The sequence below is a fragment of the Heliangelus exortis genome, chromosome 23, assembly GCF_036169615.1.
Source record: "Heliangelus exortis chromosome 23, bHelExo1.hap1, whole genome shotgun sequence".
NCBI classification, from domain to species: domain Eukaryota; kingdom Metazoa; phylum Chordata; class Aves; order Apodiformes; family Trochilidae; genus Heliangelus; species Heliangelus exortis.
Window position 1 is genome coordinate 6,125,064 of NC_092444.1, and position 20,363 is coordinate 6,145,426.

General features: G+C 52.4%; 1 protein-coding gene across 1 annotated transcript in view; it reads right to left on the bottom strand.

Annotated features, from left to right (window-relative positions):
* Positions 1–652: 652 nt before the first annotated feature.
* AJAP1 (adherens junctions associated protein 1) overlaps positions 653–20,363 on the bottom strand; it is a 35,658-nt gene continuing 15,947 nt past the window's right edge. The window contains exons 3-6 of the mRNA XM_071766999.1: positions 12,490–12,577; positions 9,483–9,725; positions 7,797–7,927; positions 653–3,960 (exon numbers count right to left, since the gene is read on the bottom strand). Coding sequence (XP_071623100.1) covers positions 7,855–7,927; positions 9,483–9,725; positions 12,490–12,577 — 404 coding nt within the window. The 3' untranslated portion in view covers positions 653–3,960; positions 7,797–7,854. The remainder of the gene's footprint in view (positions 3,961–7,796; positions 7,928–9,482; positions 9,726–12,489; positions 12,578–20,363) is intronic.

A 20,363-nucleotide genomic window follows, 5' to 3' on the forward strand; every position in this document is an offset into this window, starting at 1 on the left:
AATGAAGGAAAAATTTCAGATTTGGAGAGATGGGCAGTGCCCGGACCCGCTCTGCCCAGTGCTGAGGATGCTGCTGGATGACTCTGAGTGATGTTGCTGCCCTCACCATACCCCTGTTCCCAAACCTGAGTACCAAACCCCATTGCAGTGCTGAAATGTGGGCTGATAGCCCCAAACAAGCTCAGTTTGGCACAGAAAGAGCCCAGCAGCCCTGGCCCAGGGAGTCGAGCCCACTCCCTGGCTTGGCAGGAAAATCCTGCTGCAGAAAATCCTGCAGCCCCTGCTTGGTCTTTTTTGGGGAGTCTGGAGGGACACGAGGTCCCACACAGCCCCAGGAGGTCTGGGCTTGCTGTGGAGCCCAAGGAAGAGCCAGGCTTGCTCCCCACAGAGGTTGGTGGTCAGAAGGGCTCATCCCAAACCCTTCTCACTCCAGGACAGAGCCACAGGCAGCACACAAACACCCCACGACACCTCCGGGGATTTGTCAGCCTTTCTGGGCACTCCTAAAGGGATAAGAAATCCATGAAATGAACCAAAAAAGAAACAAGAAGCAGCCAGCTGGAACTTTAAGGAGCAAAGCAAGGAGGATAACTTTTTTTTTTTTTTTTTTCCCCCAAGCTGCCAGAGCCACAATGCAACAAAACCCAGTAAAAAGCTCCGTGGCTGATGAGGTGGCTGAAATGTGGCAAAACTCACGAGGGAACACATCTGCAAACACCACGCCTGCTGCTTTCTCCCCAGTATGAAAGATCTGCTCAATAGGTCTATCCCACTAAAATCTGACCTCTTGTTTTAATTTTTCTTTCTTTATTTATTTTGCCTTTCATCAGTGGCAGGGAATGAGATAACCACGGTTCATTTCTCTGTGCCACCAGTGACCCTGGGATGCTGGGATCTGCAGCTCCAGCCCTCCCCTCCTTCCTGGCAGCTGTCCCTGGAGTGCTCAGCATGCATAGGGATGGGAGGGCTGCTCTGATAAAGTGCAAGTGCTGTTGGTCCTTATAAATAAGGGAAGATTGTGCATCTACTTTTGTTCCCTGGCTCACCGTGTGTCTCTCGGTGACCAGGACGTGTCCTTCTGCAGGACAGCTCATGCGAGTCCTGCTGTCAGAAACTGGCTCCCACCACCTGGGGATGAGGTCGTTTGCCTTCATTCCCTCTCCCTGACACAGACACATTGCCCTCTCCTTGTCCCCAACTCTTCAGGGAACTCCCCGGGTGCCAAGCTCAGGGCAGGGCATCACCATCATCACCAGTGTGGGGCTGTGCCAGCCCCCAGCTCTGCCTGGGTTGCCCCTTCAGGCTGCAGGTTCTGCACATGCAGAAATACAGAAGGAGGCTTCAAACACCCAGGAACGAGGGAGCTGAGATGTATTTGATGATGTCTGATTGCTGCTTGGGATCACACAAGAACACCCACAAGAACAGCCAGCAGGTAACAAAGAGGAAGTTCAGTGGGTGAAGCAGCACAGGCAGCTCCCGGGCTGGAGCTGGTTGATGCCACCAAAGTCAAATGAAGAAGGAGAATTCCAGAGCTGTGCCAGTGAGGGCCATTTGCAGGGTCTGCACCTCTACACCAGTAAAAACCAAAAGCCCCAGTATAGATGTGCAAGTGCTGGAGGTGGGGCCAGGACCCCCTGGAGGCAGAAGCCGGGGGGAGGTCCCAGCCCTGTTAAAACCCCCCAAGAGCCAGCCCACCCAGCTCAGCACTCACAAGAAGCCACCTCTGCAGGAAGAACCAGTTCAAAGCCCAGCCAGGAGCAACAGGAACACCTTCATCCTCTCCGGCCTTTGGAGACATTTGGTTCAAGTCCATAGGAAACCATCAGGTCCAGCAAGGAAGGTTTCTTCCCGGGGCATCTTCCAAAAATTCAGGAAAAATAATCCAGGCTGTGCAATTCCACCAGAAAAGGACAGAAAAAGGGATGGAAACAAGAGACTGCACAGGTGGCTATGCAAACTACCAGAAGTTTCTACAGTTTTTAAACTGCATGTTCATTACCATAAAGAAATGGAGCTGAATAATTAGTGGAGGAGTACAAAGGTGTATCTGGACAGTTCTAAAAAAATCACTATTGTTTACGAAGGGCAAGTTTACAAAAAGAACTGGAGGACTTTGGTCTGAACTCTGCTGTCTTTCCCATCCACAGTATGCTGAAGCAACCCAATGGAGACCCATCTCAGCCTGTGACATGAAGCTGACCCTTGCTTGGTGCCATCCCTGCTCCTGGCCATGGGAAAAGACAAGCCCATAGGAAGACAAGCCTGGGGCTTGTGGGCAGCCTGGCATGGTCATCAGCACCCACCAGAATCACCAGAATCAGGAGCTGGAGGGGTGATGGGACATGTCTCGGGAGCAGAACCACCCTTCCCTGGCAAACAGTTGGGCAAAATTCCCTTTGAAATGCTATGAAACAGCATATATATGATTGGGGACAACAGGCTGTGTCTTCTCCTGCCCCAGGTGACCCAGCCAAGACCCTGAGGGCACAGGAAAGAGCTCTCTGGAGCTTGCTTGGCCTTGGCCTTGGCCTGGGTCAGGAGGTGCTGGGCTCCAGCTTTTCTTGTTCCTCACAAGGGGCTGAGCAAGCTTTGGTGTCATGGCCTATTTAGAAGCCATTTTCTGAAAAACCTCTCACACCCCACTCCTGAAATTTGTCTCCTGTGCCACGAGAGGCTCATCCTTTGAAAGCCCACACCTAAAACCTGTACCTGCCCAGCTCTGAGGTGTCCCACCTAACAGAGGGCTCTGCCAAACACAGGCTTTTGGGCTTCCTCCTCTCTACCCCGATGATGCATTGGGCTACAGAAGTCTGGAAATACCCTTCTTCACCACCATCAAGCTGCCAGGAGCTGGGGGGACCCTCCTGCTACAAGCTCCCTGCTCCTGGGAACATGGTGCTGCACAAACACCACCCCAGACATGGGGTCCACGGGGAGCACCCCACATCAGGGAGCCCAGGGGCAGCCAGGACAGGAGCTCCTCAGCCACCCGTGCCCCTTGCTGTGGCGTTGTGCTTCCTCCCACCCCTACAGCAGGAATGCACTTTGTGAATCCAGCCCAGACACAGCCTCCTCACCATCATCCCGGCCCATTCCCACCCTCCTTTTGTTCTGTACCAGGCTCCAGAGCTCTCCATCACCCCTCCAAGAGCTGGAGGGGCAGCACAGCCCCGGCTGTCCCCCACCGCTGCGGTCACGTTGCCACAGCTGGAAAAATATTTCCAAAAAGAACCAAAGCTATATATATATATATATATATATGTATACATACATATATATGTTTATACATACACACACACACATATATATATGTATATATGTTCACCTATATATACACATATAGGTTTGAAAGGCAAGCTGCCAAAGTAGAAAACATCACCTAGTTCATATTACGCATGTGAAAGAAATGAGACTTTTTAGCCCATGATATCTTCTTTAAAAATGAGCATTTAAGAGCTTCAAAAACTGCTACGGTACAAAAAGGGTCTGTGTGTGTATATATATATAGTTTCTCCCTACATGTATCCTACGTATGGATGCGTATGGACCGGAATGAATGACCCCACCAGAAGAGACGCCCCACTCATCCTCCACGACGTTTCCAGGCATTATCCACGTGGCTCCTTGTGAAGTCTCTGCGTCGGTTCATGGCACATATTGGTATTATTGGCACAGGTTCAGAGTCACAGTCCTTGCCCAGGCTCCAGGCGTTCGCTCCCTCCTCTCAGTCCCTCGCCGGTTCCTCTCCCTCCACTGGGTTCTCTGCTCACACATTTTTTTTGTCTCTCTCTTCTCCCCCCAAAAAATCTGCAGTTACCTACAGGCGTGTTCATTTTTATAAAAATATATTTGGCCCATAGAACGCTGCTCTTCCAAGTCTCCTACTGGTAAACAGAAATGGTAGGTACAGGTAACCCATTATTTTTGTATATTTTTTACAGGTTCACCAATGGAATCCTGCGAAGGACGAGAAAGAAAAACAAAGATTAAATCACCACTGGGAAGCACATCATGACTTGCACTGCTTCTCTGATGCCCATCCTCCTCCCAGCCATGGCACAGCTCCCCCCTCTCCAGCTCCCAGGGACCAGAACCTCTTCTCCTGCCTCCCTGGAGAAGCCCCAGCTCATTCCCAGCCCTGTTCTGTGGGACAGCCTCCAGACAAGGATGTTTATTGGGCCCCTGGAGATGCTCTGGTGAGCTGGGGGAGGTGACCAAAAGGCTTTATGCTGCCTTACTGCACCCTTCCAACCTCCCCAGGTGCTTTGCAAAGCATGGCTGATCCCTCAAGCAGCCTTGCACTCTGCAGCTTTTCACACTGGGGCCTGGAACAGTGAATGCTTAGAGAGATGAGAAGATGATGATGAGCACTAACAGGATTTCCTAAATTAAATGCTCCACAGAAATCAATGGGGAATCGGCTAAGTATCAAAATCAGAAATCCTACTGAAGTTCTCCTGTAGCTATTTACTTGCTGTCTGCTGAAATACTCTCCCTTTGTAACCTTTAAACCTTTAGACCATCACTCCTCATCCTTAGCGTGTGGACGTTCACACTTGCTGTGACTTTCTGTACAGCACTGGGGGCTGTGACACAGCCACCCAGGACAGCAGGAACACCCCCAGCACAGCTGCCCACTGCCTGTTCCTACCACCCATGCCCCAACCTACACAATCACCTCCAGCCAGCTGGTTATCAGCACCCAGGAACACCACACACCTCTCATTCCTTCTTTACCATTATTCCTGAGCAAGACACCCAGTATACACCACGAACAACACTGAAGTCTTAATTAGCGAGAAGGATTTTACAGAGTCCTTAATCTCCTGCACGGGGGCTGTGCTGGGACTGCTGTTATTCCTCCAAAGACAAGCCTGGATTTTTTATGATGACTCATTATCTCTTAATGCTAATACAAACCATTTGCTGTTGTTAGGCAGAACGGGGCCATCACAGTAGCTGCTCACCGTGTTCCAAGCACAGAATTACCACGCAGGGCTGGAGATTTTAACTGCCTTGTGCTAGGGTCAGATCAACTTTTCCATACCAGGACAATTTGCACGTCTCAAATCGGCACTTCCCTCACTGAGATGGTGAACATTTACATAGTTCTGGATGAATACTACTTAATGTATGCATTGCAGGATGTAACATTTAAATTGTATTCCAAACGGCCTCTTTGTGCAAAGTAGGTCAGCGCTTGATCAACCTTACAGATTGCTGTTTAATCTCATTCCATGGGGTTTTTTTTCAGTCAAAGAGAGCGGGATTAAGGACAAGAATAATGCGAAATCTCAAACTTCATTTCAGAAAGCCCCAAAGCTGGTACGAAATCAAACCAAACCAGCCAGTTTGATGTGGTGCCCTGCCAAAGCTGCTGGAGATTTCAGCCAATTTCACCTTTTGGGTTGCAAACCAGCCTCTGCCTCGGCGCTCCTCTGCCATCTGCCCTCATCGAGCACAGTTTTGCTCCTCACACCTCTGTGCAGATAATTCTCCAGCCTGCTACAAAAATGCTTGAACTGAATGCTTTTCCTCCTCACCCAAACCCGCCTTGGGCCACACTGCTGCTGCTGCTGCATTGATGTGCCGGGCTGCATCAGATGGGCCAAGTCCTGCTGGCAAGGACAGCCACGGGGCTTTCTGCTGCCCGGGGTGACATCCACCCACCCCAGAGCTCTGGCGCTGGCAGATGCTGGAAAGCTCCGACAGCTGCTTGGCCGCGGGCAGCATCGCCGGCTCCCGGGAGGACCGGTGTCCCGGCAAGCACAGGAACCCTCCCCGTCCCTGGGAAATAATTTCAACATCTGCTTGCCATGTAAGATGAGTTTCACCAGGTTTTCCGACACGGCTTCAGTGCTGCTTGCAGCTCTTGGGGTCGGGGATTGTTCCGCGGTGATGTCCCTTACGCCACCAGCTCCTGGCACAGCCCTTTGGGGCCACGGGGAAATGCCAGAGCTGCCTCTCCATGCTCAGTGTCACTAATTTGCTTATTAGACAGCTCAGAGCTGTGAAGTGCCATCAATTAAAACTTGTAAAGTGCTCTGAGCCTTTCCAAGGAGAGAGGTTTCTGCTGCAGGGACCGGTGCATGTACATATATACACACACGCAGAGAACAGGTTTTTGGATTAGACCCATTCTGCTAACATTAATGAAACCAAACATCAACTTCCAGAACTGAATAAATAATTGAAGCACTATTACAGAGAGAATGCTCCAGGTATGACCCGGATAGATTTTTCCAGAGTGCATCAATGTGCATTTTATGGATTCCATGAAAAGGGGCCAATGAGAATTTCAGGGATTTAATAAGGCATAATGGACCAGCTTTGGACTACTTAAAGAAATCCATGGAGCTGACCAGGGCAGGGCCTTTGCCACAGAGTTTCACAGAGAGGAGCAGTGGGAATTGCACAGATTCCTGACACTGCACAACAGCTCATAACTGCTCGTTCCCTCCCTTAACTTCAGGCAGGAGCTGCTGATAGCACACATGTGTGACTGGCTCGGGGTTTTGGGGGGTTGTTTTAAAAAAATAATTTGGAAGCAATGGACAGAGATCACAACTGACAAAGCTCCTGGTGGAGAAGGGTCACTGCCATCAGCTCTCTGAAGCTCGGTGCTGCAGGAGCTGCTGGGGAAGAACCTGCACAGCCTGCTCACCCCCAGCTCACCAACACCAGCTCTGCCACCAGGTACCTTCACACCCTGTCCCCCTAGACAGCAAGCACAGCCAAAGACTCACAGAAATAACCAGAGAACACTAATAGATGGGGAGCAAGAGCCTCTCCCCAGCTCACAGTGAAGCAGAGGGCTCAGCCCTTGCTGCCTCCCTCCTGCACCCCTGACCTGAACCGCTCGGACACGGCCAGCCCCCACCACAGCTGAGACCATTAACTTTTTATTCCCTTGCAGTCTAATCTAATTACATTTCTGTGTTCGATAGCCGAGCACAATGTTAAACAGGCTGTTTTGAGTGAGCCTGCAGTCAGGGGAGGCTGGAAATTTCATTGACATGGAATATATGATTCATTACAGCAGCGACCTGGGACAGAGCAACGAGCGCGCTCGAGCGCACAGCACAGGATCTGCCACCCCGAGAAGCCTGACTGCTCCTCCTGCCACCACTACCAGCCCTGCCACATCCAAAGGAAGTGAAAACAGACCAAACTCACTTAAAAAGGGAAAAAAAAAACCCAAACATACTGTTGAAAGCAGCACGGCACCACTGTGCTCCTTAAGCTGCAGCAGTGCCCGAGGTGCGAGCCCAGCGGCAGGGAGCAGGCAGAGGGGCTGCAGGATTCCCACAGAGCATCAGGGAACAGCAGACATCTTCTGGTGAGCTTTTGGGTACAGATGGAGTGTACATGTTGGGTGCAGAGCCCTTGAAGGAGACGGGCTGTCCATCATGAACCCAGAGGTTAATTACAGATCAGGCTGTTTCACAGCACGGAAATTGCTATTGCTTGCCAAGGTGTTGGAGGGAGATGGGCTGGAAGCACAGGATCAGGCTGAAGTTCAAGGCTGCCCCAGGGAACCTTCACTCCCAAGTCCACATCCATCCCCATCCCTGACGTTTAGCTCAGGCCCATCTGCAATTCACCTCTGTGGAAAAGACATTTTGTACCCAACATCCCATGCACAGCAGGAGATGTGTTCGGTCATCCTGGATGAGCCACTCTGCTTGGGTCCCACATCCCAAAAAAAAGCATGAGGAGGCACCACCAGACAGGGCAGAGAGGAGCTGACCATGGGCAGGGACAACGGGGATGGGGACACGGGGGGTACGTACCAGGAAACAGCCCGATGGCGTCTGCCCTGCCCCCAGGAGTCAAACAGGCTTCGGCCAGTCAGCAGGAGATCTCAAACCATTTCTCAGACACAAAGGCCACGGGAATAAGATGCCGGTCAGAAGAAGAGGGTCTGCAATGAGCAAAAAAAAGGGCTTGCACGTGCTGGTACATAACACGCAAGGAGTAAGCTGAGGCAGCTGCAAATCAACTTTTTTTAGAGGAAAATATAAAAAAAAAATTCCCTTGGCCTTGGAAATCAGGGCAGCGCAAAGCAGAGAAAGAAGAAAAAGATGGACTGCACTACTGAACGTTTTAACTCTGTGCACAAACACCTTTCAAGGCAGACAAGTGCCCTGGGGTGATACATGACCCCGAATGGCAGCAGAGCATCTCCCTTCCTCCCCCCTTCCATGAAGCTGTTGGCTTCCAGGCTTCTGTCCACGCAGGTGGACATAAGCAGCAGTGGCATGCACGTCATGATCCAGCCCCAGGTGCTCATTTTCTCCCTCAAAACTCCTTTTTCTCCAGCTTTGGCAGGGAACATGCCTTTACCACGTGGTGAAACCGCACCGACACAGGGTGAGAGGGCTGTGGGTGCCAGCCCAGGGGTCAGCCCTGACCACCTCCCCCCAGATCAGCTAAAGGAGCACCCAGAGCCAGGGCTCCCACCCTTCACACCGTGCTGCTGGCTGCCACCAAGCCCCCTGGTTAATGCATCATTATTTCACGCCAGACAAACGGTTCGTTTGGCTCTCGCCACCCGCTCCTCTATTAATCACCACGCTTGTTTCCAGCCCAGCAGCTCTTTCAATGCCACTTAGGAGACAGCACGGTTGCTGGAAGATGGATCCAGCAGCACTTAGGTGCTGGCAGAGGCAGCCGGGAACTGAAATTCATGTGTTGCCAAACAGCACCGAGCTGTAGGGGAGTACAACTGTCTGACACTGCAGAGACAGGGGCTGCTGACAGCAGGATGAGAGGTTTGGTGGCTGTGCCCACACCGAGCTTCAGGGTGGGTGAGCGTCACGGCTTGGAGACCTGGAGGAAGGAAGCTCTGCCCCATGCTCCCAGGGCATAGAATCAATCATAGAATCACAGAATTGGCTGGGTCAGAAGGGACCTCAGAGCTCATCAAGTCCAACCCTTGATCCACTCCCCCCGTGGTTCCCAGCCCATGGCACCGAGTGCCACATCCAGGCTCTTTTTAAATATCTCCAGGGATGGAGAATCCACCCCTTCCCTGGGCAGCCCATTCCAATGGCTGATCACCCTCTCCATAAAGAAATTCTTTCTAATGTCCAACCTAAACCTCCCCCAGCACAACTTGAGACCTCTTGTGCCCTCTTGTCTTGCTGAGACTTGCCTGGGAGCAGAGCCCAACCCCCCCCTGGCTCCAACCTCCTTTCAGGGAGTTGTAGAGAGTGATGAGGTCTCCCCTGAGCCTCCTCTTCTCCAGCCTCAACACCCCCAGCTCCCTCAGCCCTTCCTCACAGGAATTCTGCTGGATCCCTTCACAGCCTCCTTGCTCTTCTCTGGACCTGCTCCAGCACCTCAATCTCCTTCCTGAGCTGAGGGGCACCGCTGGCATCTCCTGCCAACGGGCATCACATCCCTTGGGTCACAGACCCCAGGACTGGAGTGGGACAGTGCTCCTCACCCCAGGGAAGCCCTGCCAGCCCCTTTACCTGTTTCCATTGTAGGTCGTTTTATAATCCCCGGGCGAGTGCAAGGCCTCCTCCGCGTAGACGGGCACGGGGGTGCGGACGCAGTCGTGGGAGCACTGGAGGCTCTCGTTGTAGGCGGTGAAGATGTCGAGGGCGCTGGGCACGCGGGCGGGGGCGAAGTCGGTGAGGTTCTGGCAGCTCTCCTCCTGCTGCTCCAGTTTGCGCTGGTGGCTGTTGCGCCGTGGGCGCCCGCTCTGTGCGCAGCTGCGAGGGGACAGGGAGGGGACAGGGAGGGACAAGAGGGGACATAGGGAGACAGGAGGGGACAGGAGGGGACAGGGAGGGGACAGAGAGGGACAGGGGTGCTGGGCTTAGTCAGGGAACTTGCCTTGCCAGTCACTCCCTACACATCACTCAGCCTCAGACCAGAATTCAGGCACATGGAGAGATCAGCCGTGGTCAAGCAGTCATGATGCTTGCCTTTTTTTTTTTTTTTTAAGGTTCAAATTTAAATTTTAGCTACAAGTGTTTAACTACCAGAGGCATTACTTAGCAAGTCAGATGTTTATACCTGCAGGAAACAAAAGCCTTTTTTTTTTTTTTTTTTTTTAAATGAAAAGACATGGGTGAGAACAATGAAGGGAAACCCTTTCCATTTGGAAGGCACCAAAAGGTAAGGGGGATAAATAAGCTCAGAACCTGCTGTGGAGGTTCTGGTGGCCACATAACAATTCTGGGTCAGTACACGCAAAGCACCAGCCAGAAAGAACCTGCCCTCCACCAGGCTGCTCCTATTTAAGGGTCTAGAAACTGATTTAATTAAGATGTCACTTTTTTTCCCAACAGGACTGACAGTGCCTGTCGCAACATCAGCGTGTCGGCAGACAGCCACTCCGAGGGCAGCGGGGGATGCTGGTGCTGTCAGGGAGGGGACATGTGGGGTCGGGGCTTTCCCGGGAGCAGGGACAGCATCTCTGCCACCAGCTGATGCAACCCAAAATGACAGCCACCAAAACAACCCTCAGCTCCACCACGGCACGCCGGCTGCAGGAGCGATGACGAGGAGGATGCTCGCCTGGCACGCGGCCATCGCTTGCCCGTCCTGCCCGAGGGGGACAAGTGCCAGCTGAAGCGTGGGGGTAGAGACCGTGTCCCCTCTGGGGATGGGGACTAAGGGTGTGATCTGGGCCAGCTCTGCCACTGAGTCTGCAGCCAGCACGAGCAGCCTGGACACGGCATGGGAAACCCAGAGTGGAGTTTGGTGAGTGCGGGAGCTGAGCCAGCTCGCTGGGTCCTGCTTTCTGCTGGTGGCACAGCTGCCTGCACTCATAGAATCATAGAATCACAGAATTGGCTGGGTTGGAAGGGACCTCAGAGATCATCAAGTCCAACCCTTGCTCCACTCCCCCCGTGGTTCCCAGCCCATGGCACTGAGTGCCACATCCAGGCTCTTTTGAAATATCTCCAGGGATGGAGAATCCACCCCTTCCCTGGGCAGCCCATTCCAATGGCTGAGCACCCTCTCCAGAAAGAAATTCTAATGTCCAACCTAAACCTCCCCTGGCACAACTTGAGACCTCTTGTGCCCTCTTGTCTTGCTGAGAGTTGCCTGGGAAAAGAGCCCAACCCCCCCCTGGCTCCAACCTCCTTTCAGGGAGTTGGAGAGAGTGATGAGGTCTCCCCTGAGCCTCCTCTTCTCCAGCCTCAACACCCCCAGCTCCCTCAGCCTCTCCTCATAGGATCTGTGCTCCAGTCCCTTTACCAGCCCAGTTGCCTCCTTTGGACCTGCTCCAAGACCTCGATATCCTTCCTAAACTGAGGGTATCCTCCAGTGAGTTCCCAATTGCACTTATCACAAACAATTTTACACCAACTGCTATATTTTATTTTATTTTTTTTCCCTTTTTGACCTCAACATTAGATTACTAGGGCTGCTCAGCCAGGCCAACTGTATCAATGATCTCTATTGCTTACTACCACTTATAGTTCAAGACCCTGAAGTGTTTTAGTGTATGTTCTCTCTCATGGAAATATCCCTATAGCTGAGGAAGTGGGGTCAAGTAAATCCTGCCTGCCACACAGAACTGAGCATCTCTGGCTGTGCCTCCCAATGGCTCCACTCCCAGGGAAGCAAACCCACCTGTGAGGCCACCAACTTGGCACATTGGGCCAGCTACAGCACTGTGTTACAGCCCTGCTGGGATGAAAATGCCCCGCAAACAGGTTTTCCTCTCACCCCAGGGAGCAAGCTGGCTCCCTCATGTTTCTTTTAATTCCTGCTGGGTGCAGGGATTGATTTGCCACGGGACTTTGGGTGAGCTGGGGCTGGAGGAGAGAGTGGCCACCACTGAGCATGGCATCTCCAGTGGCCTGGAGCCACAGCCAGGTCACTGCACCAGCAACGCTGACCTCAAAGTAGGGCAATTTCCCTGGGAAAATAGGTAAAGCCATGAGTGCCTGAAGCAAAACTTTAACCTATTTTGCCATACGCCCGGCCATGCCGAGGGAATAAACGGGAGCAAACTGAGCTGGAGGAGCACATGAGTGCTGCAGGGCATGAGGCATCATTCAAAGTGAGGGGCTCAGAGGGTCCTGCCAGTCCTCTGGGGACAGGGAAGGTGCAGTGGCTTTTTGCTGGTAAGCTGGGGAGCAGCAAAGCTGCTTTAGCCTGGTGACACAAGAGATGCCACCCAGCAGGACAGGTCCTGGCACCCTCACAGGGACACCTGCTGCAGCAGAACACACGGCTTGGACCTCACCAGGTGGCATCACGAGGCATCACATGTCTCCTGTGGGACTTGGCCACCTGACCCTGCCCATGTGCTGGTCCCCAAAGCCCCCCACCATGCAGAGGGGCATGGATGGACCCAGGTGCTTCAACCTCCCTGGGAGGCTTCATCATGAAGAAGTCATTTGCTCTTGCAATGCCTTTCTGAAACCATCCTGGAAAGACACCTCCCCCCAGTTCCTGTCCCTTGTCCCTGTCCCCACCACCCCCCAAGCCAAGCAGACCCAGGAGGGACCTTACCAATTTTTTAAGACAAGAGTTGTTATCAGAGCAGCTATGACCATGATGAGGGACACGGTAATAGTGATTATCTGATGAACTGCCAGACCTGCAGAGAAAAGAAATAAGAAAGTGGGGACAGGAGCCAAGGGGGTCCCACAAAACCCCCTGCTCCCCAACCAAGCAGGACCCCTCCACCCCCAGCCACCTCCCCCCAGGCAGGGCAGACACAGCCCCTGGCAGCAGCAATGCAATCCTCTCTCCTGCCTTACATAAAATAATCTTTAAGCCAGGCTTCTCATTTCCTATCCTCTCAAGTGTGTTCCTTGTCAGCCCGAATTAGGCACGAAGAACGGAAGAGATGGGAAGACACATCCCCTCCGGGACGGAAACTTGAGCAGAGCCTTGCAGTGGGTGCAGGATTAACCAGAGATAATAATTACTGTGCTAACTGCTGCTTGCTTAGGAGGTCGGGTGGTCTCATTTTCTCCTAATTCACCTTACAGAGGGTGTAATTTTGGCTCGTGTATCATTCCTAATGAGCAGTTTGGAAACAAAGGCAGCTCAATGTACAGTATGTTTGTGATTTTGGGCTGCTTTACAGTTGCAATTTTGTAATGAAATGATTTTCCTGGCTGCAGCCCAAAGATGTGCTATTTTTCATGAACAGATGTTGCAGCTCCTGATGGATGAGTTTTTTAATAAATAAATAAGTGTTAGCATGGCAGGAAAACGAGCAGGTTTTTATATATAAATAGATATTTGTGCACCTGTGCAGCACATGCACAGCATTCCCAGCTCACGCGGGTGCTAAGGAAATCCTTGGGCTCTTGGATGAAGCTGGGATGCCCATGGTGCAGACATGAGCTGGAGGTGGGCAGAGGAGATTTATCAGGGGTACTTTAAACCATGGATCACACTTGCTGCTCCGTTGCTCTCTCTTGAAGGACAAAAGTTTTGCCTCTCTTGAAATTTCCTATCTCGCCTACCCCTTCTCATCCCTGTGCCCCAGGGGTTTTGGGTCCCTGCTCACACACCCACACTGCCAACATCACTCATCAAGGCAGAAAAGCTGCTGGAGTTCAGCCCAACTGCTGGGGCAAAGCTGCCACCTCCCAGGATGAAGTTGTCACCCCCCAGGGTGAAGCTGCCACCTCCCAGGGTGTGCAGGAGTTTGATGCCTCCCCAGCCCACGCACCCCCAGAAACAAGATGGAAAATGCTTCTGGCCTGGGGAAGAGTGGGCAAAAAGACATTTAGAGCCTGCTGAGCCCCGTGGAGACACTTAAGGGGAGATGGAAACTGCTCAGCATGGGTGCACAAAGAAATATACTCAGCTTTTGAAGACCACCTCCATCCTTGCTCAAGATCCACCACCAACTCACCCTCATTGCTCTCTGCCTGGGATGGAAAGATCCATAAATGCCCCAATCCTGAGCAGGACACTCAGCCAGCAGTGACACCTTTTTATGAAGTGGTGTGGGCTGTGCTGCCAGGATGCATCCCGGGCGTAAATCAAATGCTCAGGAATGGGAGACTTGACAGTTTAATATAATAAAAACCAAGGTCACCTTCGGCAAGTGATTCACAGAAACATGTCCAGTGCCAAGCCCCAGGGCAGCCATCCCTGGAGGGGAAGGCTTCACTCTGGAGCTGCTTGGGAAGGCTTGGTGGGAAGGGCAGGGGAGCAGTGGCCTGTCCCCCAACTTGGTTACCACAAAGCTCTGGCAGATGGGGGAGCAGAAGCCCCCACCTCCAAAATACAAGCAGCAGGAAGGAAGCACCCCCAGCATCTTCCAGTGCTTGTTCTGCTTTTGCCAGAGGAGAACTGGAGAAAGGAGGAGGGATCACAACTGGTTTTAAAGACAGGCCTTGGTCCAGAGCAGGGGGTGATGGCAGATGTCAGCCACGGTCATTGCCAGTGCAGGAGTTTTCAAGAGGCAGGACCAAGGAGAAATGACTTCCCGAAGGCCAACGCTTCCAAAATGGTGCTGGCACAGTCCCAGCAGAAGGCAAGAGCCCACCAGAACACAGGGAGGTGCAGGATACTGCAGACCCCACATACTCTGGGGGTCGTCCTCTGCTCCCTGCCAAACTCTCCCTCCTTAGGGAGCCACTGGACAGACAGACAGACAGACAGACAGATGGCTGCTCGCCAGCCCCTGTACCCTGGAGGGGATGCGGGACAGGATGTGTGAGGGTTATTTTTTCTCCCTCGACTCAAGCACCTATTTTGCAAATGACCCATTTCCTCCATTTACTCCCAATTACTCTGCAATTGGCTCCCAGGCTGTGACAAGGCTCCTCCTGAGCAGAACAGCTGCCAGGACAAGCGAGGGCTGGGGACAGGGGTGGTGAGGTTTGGGGAGGACCCAGTACCCAACTCCTCTATCCTAGGTCCAGGCAGATTCCCCGGAGCACGGTCACGACAGGAGTCGTGTCCTGAGGGACCTGAGGAGCGGAGCCAGCAGGTCTGAGCCCCCAGCTGGTCCCTGTCCTGGTGTCCTGGTGTGTGTGGGGTCAGGAGCAGCGCCCACCGCAGCCGCCTCCTTCACAGCGATCTTGGAGCAGCTCCCAGTGGGACACCAAGAAATCAGACAAAAGCAAAGACTCTAAAAATAAAATAAAACCAAACCAGCCCAGTGCCCGACTCCTTGGAAAACAGAAGGCGGGAATGAGACCTCCTGCAAAGCTGGGAGCTGAGGCAGAGGGGGCTGGGACACGGGAGAACCAAAGGATGGAATTAATCCCGGTGCTGACGCAACGGGAAAGGCGCGGGCAGAACAGATTGCGGGTGGCAGAGCACTGGGAAGGATGGCAGCTCTTGGGAGCAGGACACATGGATTTTAAGAAGGGCTGGATAATTTTAGACTCCATCACACACATAAGTTGCCATATGCAGCAGCATAGAAGAAAGTTCGCTTGCATCAGATATTAGTTTTGCACCTGAGCCCGGGAGGCTTTGCAAGGGCATGGGAAATGTCTTTCCCGACAGCCTTCACCTCAGCAGAAATGGGAAGAGGGAAAGAGACCTGATGTATAAGCAGGATGATTCCCTGGGAAGCCCTGCAGCAACACCCACTGGGATCCAGGCTAATAAGTCTTAATTCTTACTCTGCAAATACATCAGAACCTTTCCTCTAGGCCTTCAAAGAAATATAGAGAACCATACAGAGCAAAATCGAACAGAAATATCCAATCTGCAAGAGCAGGAGTTAATGGATGGGGCATCCTGAAAGAGAGGAACATCCCGTAAGGGACACAGAGCACCGGGGGGCAAGGCAAGATGAAAGAGAGATGACTGCAAAGAACAATCCATTACTTTAAACATGGCCCTAGGAGCCCAATCTGTCTGGAGGAAAGGGACCTGGAGGATAAAATCAATAGTTCATAAAGCAAAATTACCCTCCTCCTCCTCCAGTGCAAGGAGCCTTCAGCGTGTAACTCTCAGTGAGAGCCTGAGCCCCCAAAACGTGGGGCAGGATGCAGGGAAGAACAGGGAAGCAGGGATTACAGTGGCTCAGGTGTGTTCACCCTTCACCACGGTAAACATTCCAAGTGGAAAAGCCCTGGTCCCAGCATGTTACAGAACCCAGGAGTCACTTAATTACATCTTAATAACTGGTGAAGAAGCAAGGTGCAGGAAGGGCAGGGGCCAGCAGACAGGATCAGGGAGGGATGCCCAGAGCTGCTGCCCCATCCTGCCCTGGTCCCAGCAGCTGGAAATGCCTCCTCCCTGCCAGCAGCTCCCTCCTCCAAGGCTTTCACAAAGCAATTTGACGCAGTGACCATTTAACTGGAGGGTAATTACAGGAGAAGTATTTAATGGAACTGAAAGTGTGTCCAAAGCCCTGCGCTTCTGCTAGTGCAGCAGAATTTAATGTGTTGTCTGCCAGGAGGGAAAGCTCTTCAAAGGTGCACTCTGGACCCGTGGAAGTGCTGGAATATCTCGGGGTTTTTCCACTCTCACACCGTAGGAGTGCACTCTGCTCTCACTGGGACCTCTCATGCCCTCTGGCAGTGGGACCAACCTCAGCATCCCCACAGCCAGCAACTCCAAATTCCTCACATCCCAGGAAAAAAACTGCAGTCTTCTCAAAGCAAGCGAACACCAGGGCTTTTTTTTTTTCATGTTATTTTAAAGACCATATATTTGCCACCGAGATGAAAGTGCTGAGTTTTGGCCTTTCTAGTCACCTTTTGAAACGGCTCCCGGACAGCTCTGCATCAACAAAATTAATTCCGTGAGAAAATCCATTGGAGACTAATGTCTTGCTACTGCAGAAGTGTGCAATGGCAGCAAACAGGAGATATAAGCTCTTAATTAAAAACAAAGAGAACCTCTATCCCCCTAAGGCCTTTATTTCAACAGCTCTGGTTAGGGAGATGGTATTTTTCATTTTCCCAATAAAAACAGCTACGAACCGCAACTCTTTGAAGACCCCTGTCAAGGCTTCTAAGCTGCATAAAATTAAAAAAAGGGAAAGCCAGCTCCATTTCACTTTGCAGAGCATCATCTTGAGTTACCATCAGTGGCAGGAAAACAACAGATGCTGCTGCTGGAGGAAGGCAAGGGAGCACTGCAGCCCCTTCCTGCCCACCCGCCCTGTGGATCATGTCCTTGCTTCTCTCTCCCAGCCTTTCTAGCTTGAGTTAAAATGCTGAAAGAGGGTAAATCTCCTAAATAGCCCATGCTGGGTCTGCCAGGAGCAGGGAGGGCATCACAGGGCTGAACTGGAGGGACAAGACCTTGCTGGCAGCAGGATTTCCACCTGCAGGGTCAGACCCCAGCACCTCCCCCTTGAGCTCCTCACCCACAGCACCCAGAGAGCATCCCAACAGGCTCCCAGGAATGAGTGTGGGAAAGAAACTGGTTCCTGGGAGTAGCAGAAGAGCTTATAGAGAGGGAAATGATGCAAAGACAGATGGAATCAGTGTCGGGGCAGTTGTTGCCAGCCATAATAACCTTTCAAGCAGTCTCCATGGTCAGCATCACAGCCCATGCAGAAGACAACCACCGATGCTGTTGGTTCTGCTCTGCCCTGTGCAAGGCTCCATTGGACATGTGAGCCCAGCTGCCTGCTATGGGCATCGTGCCCAGCTGCCTCTGGACATGGGGACATCAGAGCCCAAGGAGGGCTGTCCAAAGAGGGACCTTCTCCTGGGGCTCAGAATCCCACCCTCACACCCCTGCCACCAGGTTCTGTCCTCTGCTCTTGGACAGCCCCATCTCCTCCCGAGCATCATGGGGAGGCTGGGAAAAGTGGCTGGACTTGAGAGGCATTACAGCTTCCCCAGCCATCAGGAACCAGATCTGATCCCCTAAAGCCTCATCTAGCTGATAAAACAGCTTTAGGACAGAAAAAATTCAATCAGGAGCATTGCGTGGCCGCTCTGCAGCAATCCCAGCCACAAATGGCCTTTCCCGGGGGGGGATCAGCCAGACTTTGCTGTAACACAAACCCTACTGCCCTTTAATAGCCTGTGAGGAAAATAATTTAGAAAAAACACGAGGGTTGGGCACAGGGGAAGAGATACAGTAGGAGTTTGTCCTAGTGCAAAGCCAGTTCATCCACTGCCTGACCCCCTGTACCTGGAAACCACCTTGGGTCTGGTCCCAAGCACCCTCCTGCCTCTGAAGCTGGGCAGGCAAAGCTCCCTGGTTTTCCACTCAGTAAATCCAGGTCATCAGCTGCAACACCCAGCCCAGTAAGCATTACTCATCCTGAAGCAAAAAATGCAGCTTTAAAATTAAAAAAAAAAAAAAAAAAAATCCACCAAGGTTCCTGGAAACCTCCTGGTATTTTGGTTGGGTTGATGAAAGGAAGAGAATATCCTGCTGCTGCAAAATGTTCTTGCCAAGAATGAAAATCCTAGAGGCTTATGCTAAAGACACTGGGACTTATCTTCTCAGGTGTTACAGCAAATATCACCAAGCAATAAACATTTCTGAGCAGCAGAGGAAAGTTCCTGGCTCATTCAGACACACGTGGGTGAAGGCACACGTGCACACCCGACATCTGCTAATCCCAGGGAGGAAGAGTCCCCCTCCCTCAGCACTGAGAGCTCAGCTCACAGCCATCATCCTCCATCCCTAAGGAAAACCACTTTCTGGCACAGCTGATGTATGGCCTCACCAAGGATCCTTCGGGAAGCTCCCGAAGATCCTTCTGGGAAGGGAACAGTGGGGCCTGGGAGATGCCATCCAGCCCCTCGCCTCCTCTCAGCCCCTGGCTGTGACGGCTCCGTGTGCCTTTGCACAGTGGAGCAAAGAGGCAGCTCCATCCCCACTGCCCTGGGTCTTCTTTTAAACACATTTTATCTTTAATTAATTCCTTTGAAGCCTCTTGCATCCGCTATCTCCTTGCATCCAGCACCCCCTCTCCTGCACCCTCTTTTGGAAGGCAGGGCCATCTCCTTGCGGGAAAACAAATGCCTATTATTATTATTATTATTATTATTATTATTAGTTGCTCCTGATACATTCCTGGGGAGGGAGGGTGGGCTGGGACACAGGGTGCCCACACCAGCACCCTCACAGCCCCACATTCCATCCAGGAGCATCCCCAGCACGCTGCTGGCAGAGATGCTGCCAAACTCGTTGTGCACCGGCCATCAAACCACCGTTAAGAGCAGCAGACGGCACATAAAGTCTTCTGCCTTATAAAGCACTTAAAGGTTTAATTAAAGACAGCTTTATTCTAATACTGCTGAAAGGAGAGCCTCAGACAACCCAGCGAGTGCAATTCATGCCTTCACTCTGACGGGCTCTGATTCATTCTTCTCTTTTCTTCCTTTTTTTTTTTTTTTTTTTTTTTTTCCCCATCTCAGCCCACAGCACGGAGGAAGCTCTGCCGTGGGGGAGCTCAGCCCACCCGGAGAGCAGCAGCCCCCCAGCCACAGCCTCTTGCACCACACTGGCATTTTAATTACTCCTCTCTTTCTGTGCTCTGCCATGAACTGAGCACGACAGCCCCTGAGAAAGGAAGCCCATGTTTGAAGAGCACAAGCATGACCCACGCCTGGGTGAGCCCATTGTATCCCCCCTGCCACCAGGCAGACCCACCCATCACCCGAATCAGCCCCCATGTGCCATCTGCAGGAGCCCTGGGGAGGTTCCCAGGGTGGCCCCAACACTCTTGGGTGCTGCAAGTGGGACCACCCAACCCCGCAGTGCTGCTGCCAGGGAAAGCTGAGGGGTCACAGGCTGTGAGAGCAGCGTCCCTGCCTCCCCCCCTGCCACCCACCACCCGCACCGTGCGCCTCACAGGACGGGGATTTGCAATGCTCACTGAGGCAATCAAGAAGTACGGATGAGTTACCTAATCCTAATTTGTAGCCATATGTTTTTCCCAGCAGAGAACAAACACTTCCAGCCGCTAAAGCTTACACAACAGAGAGAAGCAGGACATGAACAATAAATGCACGGCCTCGCTGCCAGCAACACCGGCAACGAGAGCACGGCCGGGGTCCTGAGACCAGCAGAAACACCCATCCCGAGGCAGGGCAGGGGCTCAGGGCTCCCTGCTGGGACCTTCCAGGGCCTCCCCTGGGAGTTAAGCCCCTGAACTGGGCTGAAAAGTTGATCTGGAGCTCAGGCACGATCTGGAGCTCAGGCACTTTTCAATTTAGGGTGGACGGGTGCAGCATCAAAAAGGTGCTTTAGCCCCGGAAAGGCGTTTATCATATTCACCACTCAGTGAAAAGAAGTTAATTAGCAAAAACTCTGATCCTGGGAAAAAAAAAACCTAATGAGAGCTAAGAGCTGGCAGATTAGAGCAGCTGGTCCCTTGGGAGGCTGCCGGGGACACCGGGAGCACGGGAAGGTGGGAGGGCAGTGGCAGCACCACTGGCTGATCCTTGCCCAAGGAGCTGTCACTGCTGAGCCACAGATGT